Source organism: Somniosus microcephalus, unplaced genomic scaffold (genome assembly GCF_052327205.1).
Source record: "Somniosus microcephalus isolate GS21.2 unplaced genomic scaffold, FLI_Smic_1.0 scaffold2, whole genome shotgun sequence".
In the NCBI taxonomy this organism is placed as follows: Eukaryota; Metazoa; Chordata; class Chondrichthyes; order Squaliformes; family Somniosidae; genus Somniosus; species Somniosus microcephalus.
The window spans coordinates 4,056,621-4,077,857 of NW_028225189.1; the positions used below are offsets into that span (position 1 = coordinate 4,056,621).

General features: G+C 49.4%; 1 protein-coding gene across 1 annotated transcript; it reads right to left on the reverse strand.

Annotated features, from left to right (window-relative positions):
* Window positions 1–7,298: 7,298 nt before the first annotated feature.
* On the reverse strand, window positions 7,299–8,244 carry LOC147084113 (histone H1.3-like). Its single transcript, XM_085979879.1, has one exon. It carries the CDS (start codon window positions 8,171–8,173, stop codon window positions 7,460–7,462), a length of 714 nt encoding a protein of 237 aa, XP_085836005.1. The 5' UTR covers window positions 8,174–8,244; the 3' UTR covers window positions 7,299–7,459.
* Window positions 8,245–21,237: the final 12,993 nt, after the last annotated feature.

A 21,237-nucleotide genomic window follows, 5' to 3' on the forward strand; every position in this document is an offset into this window, starting at 1 on the left:
AGTCCATCTCCAGGACCAGTGTGTATCTGAGTCAATGGGACTCTCTCTGACCTTTCTCCCCAGTCCATCTCCAGGACCAGTGTGTATCTGAGTCAATGGGACTCTCTCTGACCTTTCTCCCCAGTCCATCGCAAGGACCAGTGTGTATCTGAGTCAATGGGACTCTCTCTGACCTTTCTCCCCAGTCCATCTCCAGGACCAGTATGTATCTGAGTCAATGGGACTCTCTCTGACCTTTCTCCCCAGTCCATCTCCAGGACCAGTGTGTATCTGAGTCAATGGGACTCTTTCTGACCTTTCTCCCCAGTCCATCTCCAGGACCAGTGTGTATCTGAGTCAATGGGACTCTCTCTGACCTTTCTCCCCAGTCCGTCTCCAGGACCAGTGTGTATCTGAGTCAATGGGACTCTCTCTGACCTTTCTCCCCAGTCCATCTCCAGGACCAGTGTGTATCTGAGTCAATGGGACTCTCTCTGACCTTTCTCCCCAGTCCATCTCCAGGACCAGTGTGTATCAGTGTCAATGGGACTCCCTCTGACCTTTCTCCCCAGTCCCTCTCCAGGACCAGTGTGTATTGGAGTCAATGGAACTCTCTCTGACTATTCTCCCCAGTCCATCTCCAGGACCAGTGTGTATCTTAGTCAATGGGACTCTCTCTGACCATTCTCCCCAGTCCATCTCCAGGACCAGTGTGTATCTGAGTCAATGGGACTCTCTCTGACCTTTCTCCCCAGTCCATCTCCAGGACCAGTGTGTATCTGAGTCAATGGGACTCTCTCTGACCTTTCTCCCCAGTCCATCTCCAGGCCCAGTGTGTATCTGAGTCAATGGGACTCTCTCTGACCTTTCTCCCCAGTCCATCTCCAGGACCAGTGTGTATCTGAGTCAATGGGACTCTCTCTGACCTTTCTCCCCAGTCCATCTCCAGGACCAGTGTGTATCTGAGTCAATGGGACTCTCTCTGACCTTTCTCCCCAGTCCATCTCCAGGACCAGTGTGTATCTGAGTCAATGGGACTCTCTCTGACCTTTCTCCCCAGTCCATCTCCAGGACGAGTGTGTATCTGAGTCAATGGGACTCTCTCTGACCTTTCTCCCAGTACATCTCCAGGACCAGTGCGTATCTGAGTCAATGGGACTCTCTCTGACCTTTCTCCCCAGTCCATCTCTCGGACCAGTGTGTATCTGAGTCAATGGGAATCTCTGACCTTTCTCCCCAGTCCATCTCCAGGACCAGTGTGTATCTGAGTCAATGGGACTCTCTCTGACCTTTCTCCCAGTACATCTCCAGGACCAGTGCGTATCTGAGTCAATGGGACTCCCTCTGACCTTTCTCCCCAGTACATCTCCAGGACCAGTGTGTATCTGAGTCAATGGGAATCTCTGACCTTTCTCCCCAGTCCATCTCCAGGACCAGTGTGTATCTGAGTCAATGGGACTCTCTCTGACCTTTCTCCCCAGTCCATCACCAGGACCAGTGTGTATCTGAGTCAATGGGACTCTCTCTGACCTTTCTCCCCAGTCCATCACCAGGACCAGTGTGTATCTGAGTCAATGGGACTTTCTCTTACCTTGTTCCACAGTCGATCTCTGGAAGCTCTTTGAATCGGAAGGGTTCTCTCCGGTTGGTGCTCTCACAATCCTGTGCTGGTTCACCTGCTGTCGTTCCGCAGTCTACAATCCCTGTTTACTTCGAGCTGAGCACCTTCCTCAATCACACCATCTCTCACCGGGACATCTAATTGTGGCAAAGCAGAAAATAAGAACAATATTGAAAGCGTGAAATAATATAATGTAGACTTTCAATCTGCTTACTAATAATTCAATTTCAAGGCCGAGTATTTGTTTGATTTTGTGCCTTTCCTCAGATCCCCAGTTGCGGGGCTGTGTGTTCAGTTTGGAGATTTTGCTCAGATCCCCAGTTGCCGGGCTGTGTGTTTAGTTTGGAGATTTTCCTCAGATCCCCAGTTGCGGGGCTGTGTGTTTAGTTTGGAGATTTTCCTCAGATCCCCAGTTGCGGGGTTGTGTGTTTAGTTTGGAGATTTTCCTCAGATCCCCAGTTGCGGGGCTGTGTGTTTAGTTTGGAGATTTTGCTCAGATCCCCAGTTGCGGGGCTGTGTGTTTAGTTTGGGGATTTTCCTCAGATCCCCAGTTGCGGGGCTGTGTGTTTAGTTTGGAGATTTTCCTCAGATCCCCAGTTGCGGGGCTGTGTGTTTAGTTTGGAGATTTTCCTCAGATCCCCAGTTGCGGGGCTGTGTGTTTAGTTTGGAGATTTTCCTCAGATCCCCAGTTGCGGGGCTGTGTGTTTAGTTTGGAGATTTTACTCACTGTGAATTTCCGGCCTCCTGAGACTCCCCCATTCTCACTGCTCTGGGCGGAAATGCGCCATTTTCTGTGCGGAGTTACTAACCGGAGCGGTGACCCTGTGAGCCTCCCTCGCTGTGATCTAAACTCGGGGCTGAGCAGCCTCAGGCCGAGTTCCCTCAGTCACAGAGCGGGCCCTGTAATCCGGGCAACCAGCCTGTTTCTGAGCGGCCGGCGCCGCCCGGCCCAGCACACAGCAAACCCAGGATCAGCAGTGGAGCGGCACTGCGCCTGCTCGGGAGAGAGAGAGAGAGAGAGAGAGGGAGAAAGGGAGCGGCACTGCGCCTGCTCGGGAGGGAGAGAGAAAGGGAGCGGCACTGCGCCTGCGCCGGAGGGAGCGAGAAAGGGAGCGGCACTGCGCCTGCGCGGGAGAAAGAGGCAAGGGAGCGGCACTGCGCCTGCGTGGGAGGGCAAGGAGCGGCACTGCGCCTGCGTGGGAGCGCAAGGAGCGGCACTGCGCCTGCGTGAGAAGGCAAGGAGCGGCACTTGCGCCTGCGCCGGAGTGAAAGCAAGGGAGCGTCACTGCGACTGTGCGGGAGAGAGAGAGAGAGAGAGAGAGAACGGGAGCGGCACTGCGCCTGCGCCGGAGGGAGCGAGAAAGGTAGCGGCACTGCGCCTGCGCGGGAGGGCAAGGGAGCGGCACTGCGCATGCGCGGGAGAAAGAGGCAAGGGGCGGCACTGCGCCTGCGTGAGAGCAAGGGAGCGTCACTGCGACTGTGCGGGAGAGAGAGAATTGATCCAACTCCACATACCGGGATCGATCCGAGAGAGAGAACGAGGTGCCTGAAGTCTGATACTCACCTTTAAAACCAGCTCTTAATGCAGGGACAGGTGGGAACTTCAGTTACTATTTGAAATATTTAAAAATTAACCAGAGCTGCAATTCTGGTTAGATCCTGTCTCCCAAATAAAAAGGGAATGTTTGTATGGGTCAGGGTGTATATCGTTCTCCCTATGGAATTATTGTCCCAATAAGGAATGGTAGCCGCTCACTCACTTTATACTCGGTTCTTAACATCCGTTCATATTCGGCTCTCCTAACAACGCGTTAATTGAGTGCTGCGCTCACGTTAGGGTTCCGTGTGTTTTGTTTTTCTCTGAAGCCAGTCCTCATCTATATTGAATCACTGATCTGAATATTCGCTCACAGCAAGCCCGCTGCAGTGTTTCTGGATCTGGATTTCTACATGTTGGACAGACAGTTTACCGAAAATGGCTAAATAGTAAGCAGCCCTTTCACAGATACAGTGGGTGGCTCTGAAAAGAGCCTTTGGGTTATTAGATTGAATCTTGTCCACTTTACTTGCTCTTGGAGCTGGCAGTGCTGGTTTTCTTGGGAAGCAGCACCGCCTGGATATTAGGCAGTACCCCGCCCTGAGCGATGGTCACCTTTCCCAGCAGCTTGTTGAGCTCCTTGTCGTTGCGGATGGCCAGCTGCAGGTGTCTGGGGATGATGCGGGTGGTCTTGTCGCGGGCCGCGTTGCCGGCCAGCTCCAGGATTTCAGCGGTCAGATACTCGAGCACAGCAGCCATGTAGACCAGAGCTCCGGCACCCACACGTTCAGCGTAGTTGCCCTTTCGCAGGAGCCTGTGAACACGGCCCACAGGGAACTGCAGTCCGGCCCGGGATGAGCGGGATTTGGTCTTGGCCCGAGCTTTACCGCTGGTTTTTCCTCTTCCAGACATTTCCAAAATCCACTCGTTGAAAGAAATAATGATAAACTCCGCCCACATCTGCCGCCCTTCTACCTTCTGGAGGAATGCAGACAGCAAACTTGTGATTGGTCGCTCTGTGGTGAATTCCATTGGTGTTCTCCGGTGACCAATCACAGTCTGTTTTTCCGCCAATGGCAAGTGTGTGGAAATAACTGTCCTCAACAGTCAGACCGCCAACGATTTTTAATTTCAAAAAGCTCGCCAATATTTTCCTAACCCAGCGAATTAAGTTAATAAATTAACTATTAGCCAAAGATTTCGAGACAGTTTTTTTATTCCTTTTGTCTTCTTCCATCTCTCCCTTGCAAATTCCAGGCTGTTACAATCAGGATTAATTCCGGGTTCAATATCGAACTTTAACGGGTGGGATTAAATCCCCATTGATTCTGTAACGGGACACATTCCAGCTCAATCTCTGTAAAAGTGAGGATTCAGATTATCGAGTGATCCTTTGCACAGGCGCTGCTGCGGAAGTGAAACCAGATCTGGGAGTCCTTCTGTGAGAGGAGAAGAGGGACAGAGCGTTCAAACTGACCGCGTTCTGGTCTCTAAGAAACCCCATTCTGGGTTGTTACACTGCAGGAATTCTCTGGTTAATAAAAGGATTGACTCCCAACTGGCATTGAAAAAAATGAAAATGTTTTTGCAGAGATTGAGGTGACTGAAATCAGAGTCTCATCTCGAAAACAAGCTTTTAATTTGTCGGAAGGCGCTGCAAGTGAATGGGTCTGAGATCAAAGGGAAAGAGCGATCAGGGACCGTGTTTGTACTTTACTGGACGGGAAATACAACAGCGACGCTAAGGTTGATCCGGGCAGTGAAAGTGCTTATCTGAGAATTCAAAACTAAATCTACGGCTGGAACTTCAAACGTTCTCAAAACACACTTGTTACGGAAATAATTACAGTAAATTGTGTCTAAAGAGAGATGAGTTTGTGTAGCTCTTTCAGAGAGATTTTGGGTAGCTCTTAAAAGAGCCGTTGTGTTCTGGGTTTGTTCTTTCAGGACAGCGTGGAGTTTTACTTGGAGCTGGTGTATTTGGTCACCGCCTTTGTCCCTTCCGACACGGCGTGCTTGGCCAGCTCCCCGGGCAGCAGCAGGCGCACGGCGGTCTGGATCTCCCGGGAGCTGATGGTGTGCCACTTGTTGTAATGGGCCAGGCGGGAAACCTCACCCGCGATGCGCTCAAAAATCTCATTCACAAACGAGTTCATGATGCCCATGGCCTTGGAGGAGATGCCGGTGTCGGGGTGAACCTGCTTCATCACTTTGTAGATGTAGATGGAGTAACTCTCCTTCCTCGACTTTCTGCGCTTCTTGCCGCCCTTCGCTGCCGGTTTACTGACGGTTTTCTTGGCGCCCTTCTTGGCAACTGGTTTCTTTTCATCAACCATTCTCAAACTCGATTTCAAACACAAAACGACGCAAACCCGCGCCGGGCTCGGAATATATAGGCAGCCCCACAGTCCTATGCTAATGAGGGATGGGTGAAGGCAATGGTTGTGATTGGCTGCTGAAGAGTGATGTCAAATTCCATTGTTCTGCATCTCTATGATTGGCTTCTTTATGTATCCAATCAGATTGAGATTTTGTCACCAGCACGCCCCCTGTAGTCAGAAAGGTAATTGCAAGAGCATATATCCATGCACCAATTCCCAGACCATTATCTGGGGTCCCAAGCACTTCTTCCGGACGAGACAGCAATTTAGATGTACTTCCTCCAACCAGTGCACTATATTCATGTCTTGCAGTGTGGTCTCCACCACTTTAGTTCAGTATCTGCCCGTCTCTAGTACTGTGAGTGTGTGTATTGGAATAGTTCTGTATTATTCAGTCTCTGGTGATTTATGTAAGTGTTGGAATCATTACCAATCTCAGTCTCTGTTACAGTATGTGCGTGTGGGATCCATTCATTTCCTGTCCGTCACTGATACCATGTGTTAGGGTGGGACTCCATCTGTATCCGTCAGACTCTGGTACCGTGTGTCAGTGTTGGAATTCATTCAGAATCTGTCATTCTCTGGTAGTGTATGTGTGTGTGACATTAATTTTGTATCTGTCTGTCACTGGGATGTGCGAGTTTGAGATTCATTCTGTATCTGTCATTCACTGGGATGGTGTGCATGTCTAAGATTAATTCTGGATCTGTCAGTCTCTGGTACTGAGTGTAGTGTGGGATTCATTCCGTATCTGTCATTCACTGGGATGTTGTGCAAGTCTAAGATGTCAGTCCCTGGTACTGAGTGTGAGTTTCATTCTGTATTTGTCAGTCTCTGGGACTGCATGTTAGTGTCATATTAGTGCTGAATCTGTCAGTCTCTCGTACTGTCTTTCACCGAAGAATTCCGCATGTATCTGCTACTTACTCGGTTTATGAAAGTGGGATTCTTACTGCATCTATCAGACTCTGGCACTTGATGTTAGTTTGAAATTAATTCCATTTCTGCTAGTATCTGCTACTGTATCAGAGTGTGGGACTGAATCTATTTGTAAATCAATTATCCACCTCCAGCTATCTGCAACCGCCAATTTCAAACCGTTTATTGACAGTAGAACCGAAACACAGCGCGCCGCACAAACCCTTACAGACTCGGGCTTCATATTCAAGGGTTCCCTGAAACCAGAATATTTTAAGTAAGATCCTGTTACAATTAACAATCGGTAATATTCCCGCCTATATACAGTCCCTTCGATCACAAGTCGACCCGTCTCCTTCCATGTCAATCTCTGACCTTATTCCATCTCCCCACACTTCCCCTCACAGACGGGTTCAGCAGTTTACAAACACCTTATTCCAGTTGATTTGGAGAATCTCATGTGTTGGGGTTCGAGTTGTGATGTGGGGTATCTCCGCCAGTGTCAGCGTCTCACAGAGACTTTCACCCTGAACCTGTGAACTGAAAATGACCATGAACTGAGACTGGAGTCGAACACCCCCCCAGTTAGAGTGAGGCCCGGACATCCCATTCTCTCTCTGTTTTATTGCAGACACTGGGGGAGGGGTGGGTGCAGCGAAAATCAGCGAGTCACCAGGGAGCCGGGGTTCATTTGAAATGATTTCAATCTGGAATCTGAGCCCGGCCCCGGGACAAGGATCATATGATTCCGCAATCACCTCTTTTTGGAAAGACATGGGTGGCTCTGAGAAGAGCCTTTGGGTTCAGATGTTTACAAGTTGTTGTTAGATCCATGTGTTAATGGAGACACGGAATGCAGGAGTTGATTTAAAAAGTGTTTACTGAACAAAGTCTGGAGGTGAACTAACTACACAAGACGCTATACAGGCTTATATACCCGAGTGGTTACTACTGGTACTACAGTATACAGGGGCTTCAAAAACATAGTTCCTCTTAAAGGTACATACACTACAGTTGTCCTTTTTATTTTCTTTTGCTCGCTGCTTTCTGAGACTTTGCTGATTTGGGCTTGGCCTTGGGTTTTTCCACCTTCTTGGCCGCCTTCACCTTTCTGCCTGTGGCCTTCTTGGGGCTCTTGGGCTTCTTCACCACCACCTTCTTCCCAGCCGCCGCTTTCGCTGTCTTTTTAGACGTTGCTGCCTTCTTGGTGATTGTTTTCTTGGCTGCTGGTTTCTTGGCTGGAGATTTCTTGGCTGCTGGTTTCTTGGCTGGAGATTTCTTGGCTGCTGGTTTCTTGGCTGGAGATTTCTTGGCTGCTGGTTTCTTGGCTGGAGATTTCTTGGCTGCCGGTTTCTTTACTGCAGATTTCTTGGCTGCTGGTTTCTTCACCTTCTTTCCCTCTTTCCGCTGGGATTCCTTCTTAGCAAGCCTGAAGGAACCCGTGGCGCCCGTGCCCTTGTTCTGCTCCAGGGAGCCGTTTCCCACTTTCATCTTGATACTTAACCTGATCTGGGACCGGAGCTTCAGCACGTCGACGCCGTTGGCAGCCAGAGCCTTCTTTATCGCAACCAGGGACATCCCCTTGCGATCGCTGCCACTCGCCACAACCTTGAGTTTCTGTTCGCCCAACGTGGGACCGGCTGGCTTGGAGTGGGGAGCCGCCTTCTTCTTCTTGCTGGGAGCCTTGGTTTGAGCGGCGGCAGGAGGAGCCATTTTGGCGGCTGCAGTCTCGGTCATGTCGGCGACTCTGTAGAAAATCTCTCTGACAGTCAGAGCTGGGTCAGAAATGAAACGAGAGGCGGCGGCACAGAGCAACTTAAAGGCAGCGAGCGGACGGGGCGGAGACATCCTGCTGTCAGCTCCCGGCCCCTCCAGCCTCTCTCTGTTTCTCTCTCCTCATTAACTCTCCGATTACAATTAAACTCGGGCACTCCACATTCCCAGATTGGTCTCTTTCTGTCTCGAAGACCGGGATGTTTGCTGTCGAGAAAGTTTCATCAGAATTCAAGACAGCAATTTCGATTTAAAACCGTTTCTTTGCTGCACTGATCGCGCTCTCTCACCCGATCGCGGACATGTTCACTGTTTTTCGACTGAAATTTGAAATCAACTAAAACTTCACATTTAATTCCCACATCAGGGGGGAGCAGGGCGATCCTATGACAGGGAAATCTTTGAATTTTACACAAGAGGGTCTCTGAAATCCGGCGATGAGAGCGGGCACACAAACACAGTGACATTAGTCTAACCCGCCCGCCCCTTTAACACACTCTCGCTGACATAATGTTCACTCTGCTCATTCACAGCACAATCTGTTCCCAGATTTACAGTTCACAGGACAGGTTTTCCTCTCCGCTCGGCCTGTGCTGCCGATTCTCGGGGTTAGTTGGAGTTTCCCAGCTCAGTCAGTGTTAAACACTCTTGAGGCCGGCGCTCCTCACAGTGTCTGTTCCCCAGATTCAGGGGCAGGAGCCAATCACAGCTCTGGCTGTGTTCACCCATATCTGGTTTGAAGGTATTATATTGTTCGCAGGCAGGAATAAGTTTGATTTATATGAAAATAGAAATGATGATCTCACCGCCTCTCTCTGTCTATCTCTCCCCAAAACTGAGGAACAGAACAGAGCAACTGGTGTCCTGTGCATTCCATTCTCAACACCCAGAGACAGCAACCAGAGAGAGAGAGACAGAGAGACTGTATCAGTCTGAATGGTCGTACTCTGAGCCAAGCGGTCCACGCAGTCTGTTACCGAGATTTAGAGGCAGGAACATGTCACAGTTTGGCTGTGTGGATCCTAGCCTGCTTTTAGATGATAATATTATTCACAGAAATAGTGAGACATTCTGTTCACCACACATGCCTTGAACTTGGTTTCAATAGACCGAAAACTGAGAGGTTCAGCATCGATCCAGATATAACAGGCAGGGCTGGGGGATAGAGGGACTGGGGATTGATCCTGTACACAAGGCACAGAGAAAGACACAGGGGGTGACAGTCACACAGGCCCGGGAACTTGTCTGGTATCTGTCGCCTACTCACCCACCGGAGACAGGCAGAGACTGATTAAACTCCCCGCTCAGCAGCAGTTCAGTGTCAGAGATTGACAGAACCTGTTCCTCTCCATCCTTCCATACAGTATGGGGAAACAAATCGCTCTGAGGGACAGGATTCGCATCACTCTCACACTCACCGGCAGCAACTGACGTGTGTCCAGGGTTGCTTTCCCCTCTCCTAATATCTCCTTATCTGTCTCGGTGACAATGTTTCTTTGATAACGCTCCTTTCAAGCTCATTGGGATGATTTATTCATTTAAATGTGCTATATAAGTTCAAAGTGTTTTTTTTGCTGTTGCTTCTTTTAATTTGCATCAGGAGAGAGGTCTGAGCATGCGTGATAAACACTTGCCTGCTCCTCCCCCTCTCTCCACACTGTTTAAAGCGACAGGAAGGATCCTGCAAGCTCCCCTCCCCAAGCTCTGCCAGCGGGGGCCGTTTCCTCTGTGCTCGGCTGAAGATCGCTGACCACATCAGGGAGTGGAGATAGCACGGGCCCGAGTAAGGGAACAAACAGCAGCCTCCTCACAGCAGCACATTGCACTAGGACTGTGTCCGCAGATGGGCTTTGTGTCGGGTAAGTTCAGCGGCAGTCGGGGCTGTTTGTACGAGACAGATTGAAGCAGGAAATATTTCCGGAACATGGAGTGAGTGGGGGAAGGGAGAGGCCATTCTCGGGCTGTGTGTGTACAGTGTAAGGTAACATAGGAAGTAAATCACCTCGCTGCAGTCATCAGCGAACATCCCCATTTCTGACCTCTTGTTGGAGGGAAGGTCGTTGATGAAGCAGCTGAAGATGGTTGGGCCTAGGACACTGCCCTGAGGAACTCCTGCAGCGATGTCTTGGGGCTGAGATGATTGACCTTCAATCACCACAGCCAATCTTCCTTTGTGCTAGGTATGACTCCAGCCAGTGGAGGTTCCTCCCCGCCCCCCCCCAACCGATTCCCATTGACTTCAGTTTTACTAGGGCTCCTTGATGCCACAGTTGGTCAAATGCAGCCTTGATGCCGAGGGCAGTCACTCTCACCTCCCCTCACCTCCCCTTCACCTGATGAAGGAGCAGCGCTCCGAAAGCTTGTGATTTCAAATAAAACTGTTGGACTATAACCTGGTGTTGTGTGACTTCTTACATTTGCCCCTCACCTCTGGTATTCAGCTCCTTTGTCCATGTTTGGACCAAGGCTGTAATGAGGTTGGGAGCCGAACTGTCTTGGCGGAACCCAAACTGGGCATCATTGAGCAGGTTATTGGTGAGTAAGTGCTGCTTGATAGAAGGTCTCATCGACAGTGCTATCACTTTGCTGATCATTGAGGGTAGACTGATGGGGCGGTAATTGGCCAGGTTAGATTTGTCCTGCTTTTTGTGGACAGGACATACCTGGGCAGTTTTCCACATTGTCGGATAGATGCCAGCGTTGTAGCTGTACTGGAACAGCTTGGCTAGAGGCGCGGCTAGTTGTCAGGTGTTTGCTGTATCCAGTATGCTCAACCCTTTCTTGAAATCAGGTGGAGTGAATGGAATGGGCTGGTGGAACAGGCTGGAGGGGCTGAATGGCCTCCTCCTGACAATATGTTCCGATGTAGTCCTCCCACCACTGGGAGCGATAGTGATGCGTTCGTGCGACATCACTCTCCCGCGCAGGTGCAGTACCACTCCCTTTCTCTCTCCCGCGCAGGCGCTGTGACGCAGACTTGCACTCCCACGCAGGCGCAGTGCCGCTCCTTGCACTCCGGCGCAGGCGCAGTGCCGCTCCCTTACTCTTTCCCGCGCAGGCGCAGTGCCGCTCCCTTTCTCTCTTCCACGCAGGCGCAGTGCCGCTCCTTGCACTCCGGCGCAGGCACAGTTCCGCTCCCTTACGCACTCCCGCGCAGGCGCAGTGCCGCTCCCTTTTTCTTTCTCTCTCTCTCTCTCGCAGGCGCAGTGGCGCTCCCTTGCTCTCTCTATCTCTCTCTCTCCCGCGCAGGCGCAGTGCCGCTCCCCTGCCCTCCCGTGCAGGCACAGTGCCGCTCCCTTTCTCGCCCTCCGGCACAGGCGCAGTGCCGTCACTTTCTCTCTCTCTCTCTCTCGCGCAGGCGCAGTGCTGCTCCCCTGCTGATCATGGGTTTGCTGTGAGCTGGGCCGGTCAGAAACAGGCTTGTTGCCCGGGTTACAGGGCCTGTTCTGTGACTGAGGGAACTCGGCTCCATTCAGCACCCGGCCCGACAACGGCTGCTCAGCCCCGAGTTTAGATCACAGCGAGGGAGGGTCACAGGGTCACCGCTCCGGGTAGTAACTCCGCACAGAAAATGGCGCATTTCCGCCCAGAGCAGTGAGAATGGGGGAGTCTCAGAAGGCCGGAAATTTAGTGAGGAAAATCTCCAAACTAAGCACACAGCCCCGCAACTGGGGATCTGAGGAAAATCTCCAAACTAAACACACAGCCCCGCAACTAGGGATCTAAGGAAAATCTCCAAACTAAACACACAGCCCCGCAACTGTGGATCTGAGGAAAATCTCCAAACTAAACACACAGCCCCGCAACTAGGGATCTAAGGAAAATCTCCAAACTAAACACACAGCCCCGCAACTGGGGATCTGAGGAAAATCTCCAAACTAAGCACACAGCCCCGCAACTGGGGATCTGAGGAAAATCTCCAAACTAAACACACAGCCCCGCAACTGGGGATCTGAGGAAAATCTCCAAACTAAACACACAGCCCCGCAACTGGGGATCTGAGGAAAATCTCCAAACTAAACACACAGCCCCGCAACTGGGGATCTGAGGAAAATCCCCAAACTAAACACACAGCCCCGCAACTGGGGATCTGAGGAAAATCTCCAAACTAAACACACAGCCCCGCAACTGGGGATCTGAGGAAAATCTCCAAACTAAACACACAGCCCCGCAACTGGGGATCTGAGGAAAGGCACAAAATCAAACAAATACTCGGCCTTGAAATTGAATTATTAGTAAGCAGATTAAAAGTCTACATTACATTATTTCACGTTTTCAATATTGTTCTTATTTTCTGCTTTGCCACAATTAAATGTCCCGGTGAGAGATGGTGTGATTGAGGAAGGTGCTCAGCTCGAAGTAAACAGAGATTGTAGACTGAGGAACAACAGCAGGTGAACCAGCACAGGATTGTGAGAGCACCAACCAGAGAGAACCCTTCCGATTCAAAGAGCTTCCAGAGATCGACTGTGGAACAAGGTCAAAGAGAGTCCCATTGACTCAGATACACACTGGTCCTGGAGATGGACTGGGGAGAAAGGTCAGAGAGAGTCCCATTGACTCAGATACACACTGGTCCTGGAGATGGACTGGGGTGAAAGGTCAGAGAGAGTCCCATTGACTCAGATACACACTGGTCCTGGAGATGGACTGTGGAGAAAGGTCAGAGAGAGTCCCATTGACTCAGATACACACTGGTCCTGGAGATGGACTGGGGAGAATGGTCAGAGAATCCCATTGACTCAGATACACACTGGTCCTGGAGATGGACTGGGGAGAAAGGTCAGAGAGAGTCCCATTGACTCAGATACACACTGGTCCTGGAGATGGACTGGGGAGAATGGTCAGAGAATCCCATTGACTCAGATACACACTGGTCCTGGAGATGGACTGGGGAGAAAGGTCAGAGAGAGTCCCATTGACTCAGATACACACTGGTCCTGGGGATGGACTGGGGAGAAAGGTCAGAGAGAGTCCCATTGACTCAGATACACACTGGTCCTGGAGATGGACTGGGGAGAAAGGTCAGAGAGAGTCCCATTGGCTCAGATACACTCTGGTCCTGGGGGTGGACTGGGGTGAAAGTTCAGAGAATCCCACTGACTCAGATACACACTGGTCCTGGAGATGGACTGGGGAGAAAGGTCAGAGAGAGTCCCATTGACTCCGATACACACTGGTCCTGGAGATGGAGCGGGGAGAATGGTCAGAGAGAGTCCCAATGATTCAGATACACACTGGTCCTGGAGATGGACCGGGGAGAAAGGTCAGAGAGAGTCCCAGTGACTCAGATACACACTGGTCCTGGAGATGGACTGGGGAGAAAGGTCAGAGAGAGTCCCATTGACTCAGACACACACGTCCTGGAGATGGACGCTCCCGCACTCGCCCCCTGACCCTCCCGCACTCGCCCCCTGACCCTCCCGCACGCGCCCCCTGACCCTCCCGCACGCGCCCCCTGACCCTCCCGCACTCGCCCCCCGACCCTCCCGCACGCGCCCCCCGACCCTCCCGCGCCCCCGACCCTCCCGCACGCGCTCCCGCACGCGCCCCCGACCCTCCCGCACGCGCCCCCCGACCCTCCCGCACGCGCCCCCCGACCCTCCCGCACGCGCCCCCCGACCCCCCCGCACTCGCCCTGATGGGGCTCTTCTCAAGTACACCATGCGGTGCAATAAAACACCCCCAGAATCAAGGCCGTGCTCCTGGGGAAGGTGATCAGGCCACAGGAACCAGTACAAGTGAAGCGACTCCTTCTCCCGGAGACTTATTAAACGTGAATACGCCAAGAGTTGACCAAAAATCAGGTTAGTAATATTAATCAAGGAGTCAATTTCTGCAATAAGGAGGGATGATACCTTAGCAGGTTCCTCTAATGAGGCCATATGGGTAGAACTTAAAAACAAAAAGGGGGCAAGCACTTTGCTGGGAGTGTACTATAGGCCCCCATACAGTAAGGGGGAGATAGAGGAACAGATATGTCGGCAAATCTCAGAGGTGTAGAAATAATAGGGTAGTAATTGTTGGGGATTTCAACTTCCCCAATATTAACTGGGATAGTCAGAGTGTGAAAGGCTTAGAGGGTGTGGAATTCTTAAAGTGCATCCAGGAGAGCTTTTTCAGCCAACATGTAGAAAGTCCTACAAGAGAGGGGCGGTACTGGACCTAATTCAAGGGAATGTAGCAGGGCACGTGGTAGAAGGGTTAGTAGGAGAGCATTTTGGTGACAGTGACCATAATTCGGTGAGATTTAAAGTAGTTATGGAAAAGGACAAAGATGGACCGGAAATAAAGGATCTAAATTGGGGGAAGGCCAATTTTAATATGATAAGGCAGGATCTGGCCAAAGTGGACTGGGATCAACTACTTGTAGGAAAATCCACATCAGAGCAGTGGGAGTCTTTCAGAAAGGAAATAGAGAGAGTACAACGCCAACATGTTCCTGTAAAGGTCAAGGGTGGGACCAACAAGCTCAGGGAACCCTGGATGTCAAGGGACATACAAGAATGGATTAGGAAAAAAAGGGGGGCTTTTGGCAGATACAAAGGACTAAAAACACTGGAAGCCCTAGAGGAGTATAGAAAGTGCAGGGGGGTACTTAAAAAAGAAATTAGGAGAACGAAGAGGGGTCATGAAAAAACACTGGCAGGCAAAATAAAGGAAAATCCCAAGGTGTTTTATTAGTATATTAAGGGCAAGAGGATAACCAGGGAAAGAGTAGAGCCCATTAGGGACCAAAGTGGCAATCTGTGTGTAGAGCCAGAAGATGAAGGTGAGGTTTTAAATTAATATTTTGCATCTGTGTTCACTATGGAGAAGGACGATGCAGGCATAGAAATCAGACAGGGGGGATTGTGATATACTTGTACAAATTAGTATTGAGAGGGAGGAGGTACTAGTGGTTTTAGCAGGCTTAAAAGTGGATAAACCCCCAGGCCCAGACGAGATGTATCGCAGGCTGCTGTGTGAGGCAAGGGAGGAGATTGCAGGGGCTCTGACACAAATTTTCAGAACCTCTCTGGCCACAGTGGAGGTGCCGGAGGACTGGAGGACAGATAACGTAGTACCATTATTCAACAAGGGTAGTAGGGATAAACCAGGGAATTACAGGCCAGTGAGCCTAACATCAGTGGTAGGGAAATTATTGGAAAAAATTCTGAGGGACAGAATTAGTCTCCATTTAGAGAGGCAAGGATTAATCAAGGATAGTCAGCATGGCTTTGTCAGGGGGAGATCATGTCTAACCAATTTGATTGAATTTTGAGAGGGGGTGACTAGGGGTGTGGATGAGGGTAGTGCAGTTGATGTAGTCTACATGGACTTTAGTAAGGCTTTTGACAAAGTCCCACATGGGAGATTGGTCAAGAAGGTAAGAACCCATGGGATCCAGGGCAATTTGGCACATTGGATCCAAAATTGGCTTAGTGGCAGGAGGTAGAGGGTGATGGTCGAAGGTTGTTTTTGTGACTAGAAGCCTGTGTCCAGTGGTGTACCACAGGGATCGGTGCTGGGTCCTTTGCTGTTTGTCGTGTACATTAATGATTTAGATATGAATGTAGGCGGTATGATCAGTAAGTTCGCAGATGACACAAAAATTGGTGGAGTGGTAAATAGCAAGGAGAGAAGCCTCAGGCTACAGGACGATATAGATGGGTTGGTCAGATGGGCGGAACAGTGGCAAATGGAATTTAACCCTGAAAAGTGTGAGGTGATGCATTTTGGGAGGACTAACAAGGCAAGGGAATACACAATGAACGGTAGGACCCTAGGAAGGACAGAGGATCAGAGGGACCTTGGTGTGCATGTACATAGATCCCTGAAGGCAGCAGGACAGGTGGATAAAGTGGTTAAAAAGGCATATGGGATACTTGGTTTCAATAGCCGAGGCATAGAATATAAGAGCAGGGAGGTTATGATGGAGCTGTACAAAATGCTAGTTAGGCCACAGCTGGAGTACTGTGTGCAGTTCTGGTAGCCACACTATAGGAAGGATGCGATTGCATTGGAGAGGGTGCAGAGGAGATTCACCAGGATGTTACCTGGGCTGGAGCGCTTCAGATATGAAGAGAGACTGGACAGGCTGGGGTTGTTTTCCTTAGAGCAGAGAAGGCTGAGGGGGGACCTGATTGAGGTGTACAAAATTATGAGGGTTATAGATAGGGGAGATAGAAAGGAACTTTTTCCCTTAGTAGAGGGGTCAATAACCAGGGGGCATAGTTTCAAAGTAAGGGGCAGGAGGTTTAGAGGGGATTTGAGGAAAAACTTTTTCACCCAGAGGGTGGTTGGAATCTGGAACTCACTGCCTGAAAGGGTGGTAGAGGCAGGAACCCTCACAACATTCAAGAAGCATTTAGATGAGCACTTGAAACGCCATAGCATACAAGGCTACGGACCAAGTGCTGGAAAATGGGATTAGATTAGACAGGGCTTGACGGCCAGCGCGGACACGATGGGCCGAAGGGCCTCTTTCTGTGCTGTATAACTCTATGACTCTAACTCTGAGCCGAAGTTCCTCGAGTTGCAGACACTTCTGGTCACCACACTTTAGGAAGGATGTGAAGGCCCTTGAGAGGGTGCAGAGGAGATTTACCAGAATGGGTCCGAGGATGGGGGATCTTAGCTACAAGGACAGGTTGGAGAAGCTGGATTTGTTTTCATTAGGGCAAAGGAGGTTGAGGGGTGATTTGACAGAGGTGTACAAGATTATGACCGGTTTGGATAGGCTGGACGGGGAAAGGCTGTTCCCACTAGTTGATGGTACAAGGACTAGGGGACACAGATTTAAGGTTTTGGGCAAGAGATACAGGGCGGGATGTGAGGAAAAACTTTTTTACGCAGCGAGTGATGAGGACCTGGAACTCGCTGCCGACGGAAGTGGTGGAAGCGGAGACACTCAATGTTTTCAAGGGGAGACTGGATAGGCACTTGAGGGAAATAAACTTGCAGGACTACGGGGATAGAGCGGGGGAGTGGGACTGACTGGATTGCTCTACAGAGAGCTGGCACGGACTCGATGGGCCGAATGGCCTCCTTCTGTGCCTCTATGACTCTGTGTGGTTGCTGTGGATCACACTGGGGTCCACCAGCTCCCACATGCTACAGCTGCAACACATCACCTGCCCCGCCATCTCTATTGTATTTTATTTAACTAATTAGGTTTCCAAGTTTTGAAATACCCAATTGTCTATTAATAGTTTTTAATCTAGGTAATAATCTTGTTTAATTTATTACATTTAGTTATATGCTTTAGATCTTTACTGTAACTTAGCCCACAGTCCTAATTAAACCCTAGTTGTTTATATTTTTTCACGTATCAAGCAGCACCTCTTACCCCCACCTCATCGAATTCGCTCACTCACCCAATTCCAGAGTTAAGTACTCTGTAGAAGCAGTACTCCGTAGAACTGGACTCCGTGCTACTTACCTCCCAAACATTTCTCCTTCCGCACTCAAAAGGCCAATGAATTTCAGGTCCTGATGAATGGAGTGACTCTCTCAGATCTTGATGTGAAGTTTGGTTTGAGTTTCCCCGTCTGTCAATCCTGCCCTTCTCACAGCCGGTGAAAGGAGTTTCCAAAAGCCATCACTGAGAGTCCAGGACAGAAATTGACAACATTCTCCCCCAGCAACAATTCTCTTGTCCTCACCCAATCACGTTCCCTTAGCAACAAGGTATTGAAACTTCTTTTATACATTCTCGCAAAATATTACACACAGGTGTCTTCAACCAATCTCGCTCCCCCAGCAACAACTCCCCGGTCCTCACAGGATACTAGTTTGGCAACATAAAATGATATGGAACCTTCCAGAACTTTGGGCACTTTTTAATGGTTAATTACAAAATGGCCAGTTTTGCAGCCATCAATTACTGTAACTCATCAATACTCACAATTCTGATTCATCGACTTTGCATTATAGAATAGTAGAATTACATTAATACATCCAAAGGGCTTCCAGCAAATAGTTTGCAGAAGGCTGCACCACTGAATAAATGTGAAATATTTAGTGTTTCCCACATTCAATAACTGTTCATTTTATTTTGCCTCATTTGAACACATTAATCTGACTGGCTGAAGGGCACTGATGTAATTTGATTGGAGGCCTTCTATCAATTATCTTGCCTACCCTCAATCTGACAAGAAACTACTTAAAAATGTCGACTATTCCTCAATTCAATTAATGTCAAGCACAATGGTTTTAATGGGAGCAGACACAAACAGTTAATTCCTGCCCCTTGCCCACCACAACAGCACTTAGACATACTGTGGGGAATCCTCATGGGACAAAGATGGAAGCTTTGTGAATTTAACACAAAATGAGGGCAGCGAATGTTGTAAAGCCTAAGGGGGAATTACAGGTTGTGTCCCGAGCTGAGCCGCCCCCTCTTAAGCTGAGTTTGTTTTGTTTTGTTTCTTATTTACAAGTTCACTTCTTACAAGACATTCTTTAATTCTTTATGTTGCTGCTTTAAGCTATATAATTTTCACCCTAACAGATATGTACTTGAAGTGCCGTAACCTACAAGGCTGCGGACCAAGTGCTGGAAAGTGGGATTAGGGTGGATAGCTCTTTGTCGGCCGGCACGGACAAGATGGGCCGAATGGCCTCCTTCTGTGCTGCACATTTCAATGATTCTATGATTCATTGATCATCCCATTCCCAAGCTGCCTCTGTGTTAACACCTCAGACGAGCCGTCCCACGTAGAGTGACTCCCTCAACCTGTTCTCCCGGTTACAGAACCAGTTTGTCTCTCTCAGGAATGCCCAAGGCTCTGTTGTCTGGGCACCAACTCACTCGTGACCTCACATGTTGCCAACAAGTCTGCTGCCTGAGCAGTTTGCAGTGTTATTAGGTCTGTGGGTCTCTTAGCAACCACCTCCCTTATCTAGGCAAAGGGCCCAACTCCTGACTTTGGCTGTTATCATTCCAAACTTCAGCATTCTCTGTCTTTTAGCTTCAATCTATCTGTGTCCACCCAGTGACAACACTGAGCCCCTCCCTCCAACCACTGACACTCGCCCTCTTGCTGAGAAAGAAAGACTTGCATTTATATAGCGCCTTTCACATGTAGGAAACGCAGCAGCCAATTGGTGCACAGCAAGCTCCCACAAACAGCAATGTGACAATGACCAGATAATCTATTTCAGTGATGTTGATTGAGGGATAAATATTGCCCCAGGACACCGGGGAGAACTCCCCTGCTCTTCTTCAATGTAGTGCCATGGGATCTTTTACATCCACCTGAAAGAGCAGACGGGGCCTCGGTTTAACATCTCATCCGAAAGACGGCACCTCTGACAGCGCAGCACTCTCTCAGTACTGGAGTGTCAGCCTAGATTTTTATGCTCAAGTCTCTGGACTGGGACTTGAACCCACGACCTTCTGACTCAGAGGTGAGAGTGCTGCCCACTGAGCTAAAGTGCCTGGAGCTAAGCCAGCTGGGATACTTGACATAGGATTACATCGGATATACGGCACAGAAACAGGCCATTCGGCCCAACCAGTCCATGCCGGTGTTTATGCTCCACTCGATCCTCCTCCCGTCTTTCCTCATCTAAATCTATCAGCATAACCCTCGATTCCCTTCTCCCTCATATGCTTGTCTAGCCTCCCCTTAAATGCATCGATACTATTCGCTTCAACCACTCCCTGTGGCAGCGAGTTCCACATTCTCACCACTCTCTGGGTAAAGAAGTTTCTTCTGAATTCCCCATTGGATTTCTTGGTGACTATCTTATATTGAGGCCTCCAGTTATGCTCTTCCCCACAAGTGGAAACATTCTCTCTGTATCCACTCTATCAACATTTTTCATAATTTTAAAGACCTCTATTAGGTCACCCCTCAGCCTTCTGTTTTCAAGAGAAAAGAGACCCAGCCTGTTCATCCTTTCCTGATATGTATACCCTCGCATTTCTGGTATCATCCTTGTAAATCTTCTCTGCACCCTCTCCAGTGCCTCCATATGCTTTTTATAATATGGCGACCAGAACTGTACACAGTACTCCAAGTGTGGTCTAACCAAGGTTCGATACAGGTTTAGCATAACTTCACTACTTTTCAATTCTATCCCTCTAGAAATAAACCCTAGTGCTTGGTTTGCTTTTTTTATGGCCTTGCTAACCTGTGTCGCAACTTTTAGTGATTTGTGTATTTGTACTCCGAGATCCCTTTGCTCCTCTACCCCACCTAGACTCGCACCCTCCAAGTGATAAGTGACCTCCCCATTCTTCCGACCAAAATGTAATACCTCACATTTATCTGTTCAGCCTTGGTCAGTCTGCAAAAACTCTGAAATGTTTCATAATGAAATCAGGGAGTCAAAAAGCTCAGGTGAGGCAGTTTAAAAAGACAGTCCCTGACCAGAGATTGCTGGATGCTGACACTCGGAGCTCACGAGGATAGAATGTCCCATTCCCCAGGCACGGACATCCAGCACCTCGATCACAGCAACAATTCACAAAACAATGGCAATATAACTTGGAGCAGAGACGGTTAAGTGGAGCTGTGATCGAGGTGCTCAAAATTATGAGGGGTTTTGATCGAGCAAACAGGGAGAAGCTATTGTCACTGGCAGGAGGGTCGGTAACGAGAGGACACAGATTTCAGATCATTGGCAAAAGAATCTAGAGAGGAAATGAGGAGACTTTTTTTACACAGCGAATTGTGATGATCTGGAATGCACTGCCTGAATGGGAGGTGGAAGCAGATTCAATAGTAACTTTCAAAAGGGAATTGGATATATACTAAAAGCAGAAATTTGCAGAGGTGTGGGGAAATAGCAGGGCAGTGGGACTAATTGCATCGCTCTTTCAGAGAGCTGGCACCAGCATGATGGGCCGAAAGGCATCCTACTGTGCTCTATGATTCTATAACATCAGCTTCTCTCTGCTCACTAGTACTGAGAGAACAGGGAATAATCTTTAAATCCAGCCCAGTTATTGGGGGCTCTTAACATTAACAAGCCCCAGTTGCCTGAATTAACATGGTTCAGTCCTGGATGTGATTAAAGGCATCGGATACAGTGGA

Excerpts from the sequence above, each read along its gene's own strand:
- LOC147084113 (XM_085979879.1), bottom strand. The coding sequence starts at position 8,173 with ATGACCGAGACTGCAGCCGCCAAAATGGCTCCTCCTGCCGCCGCTCAA.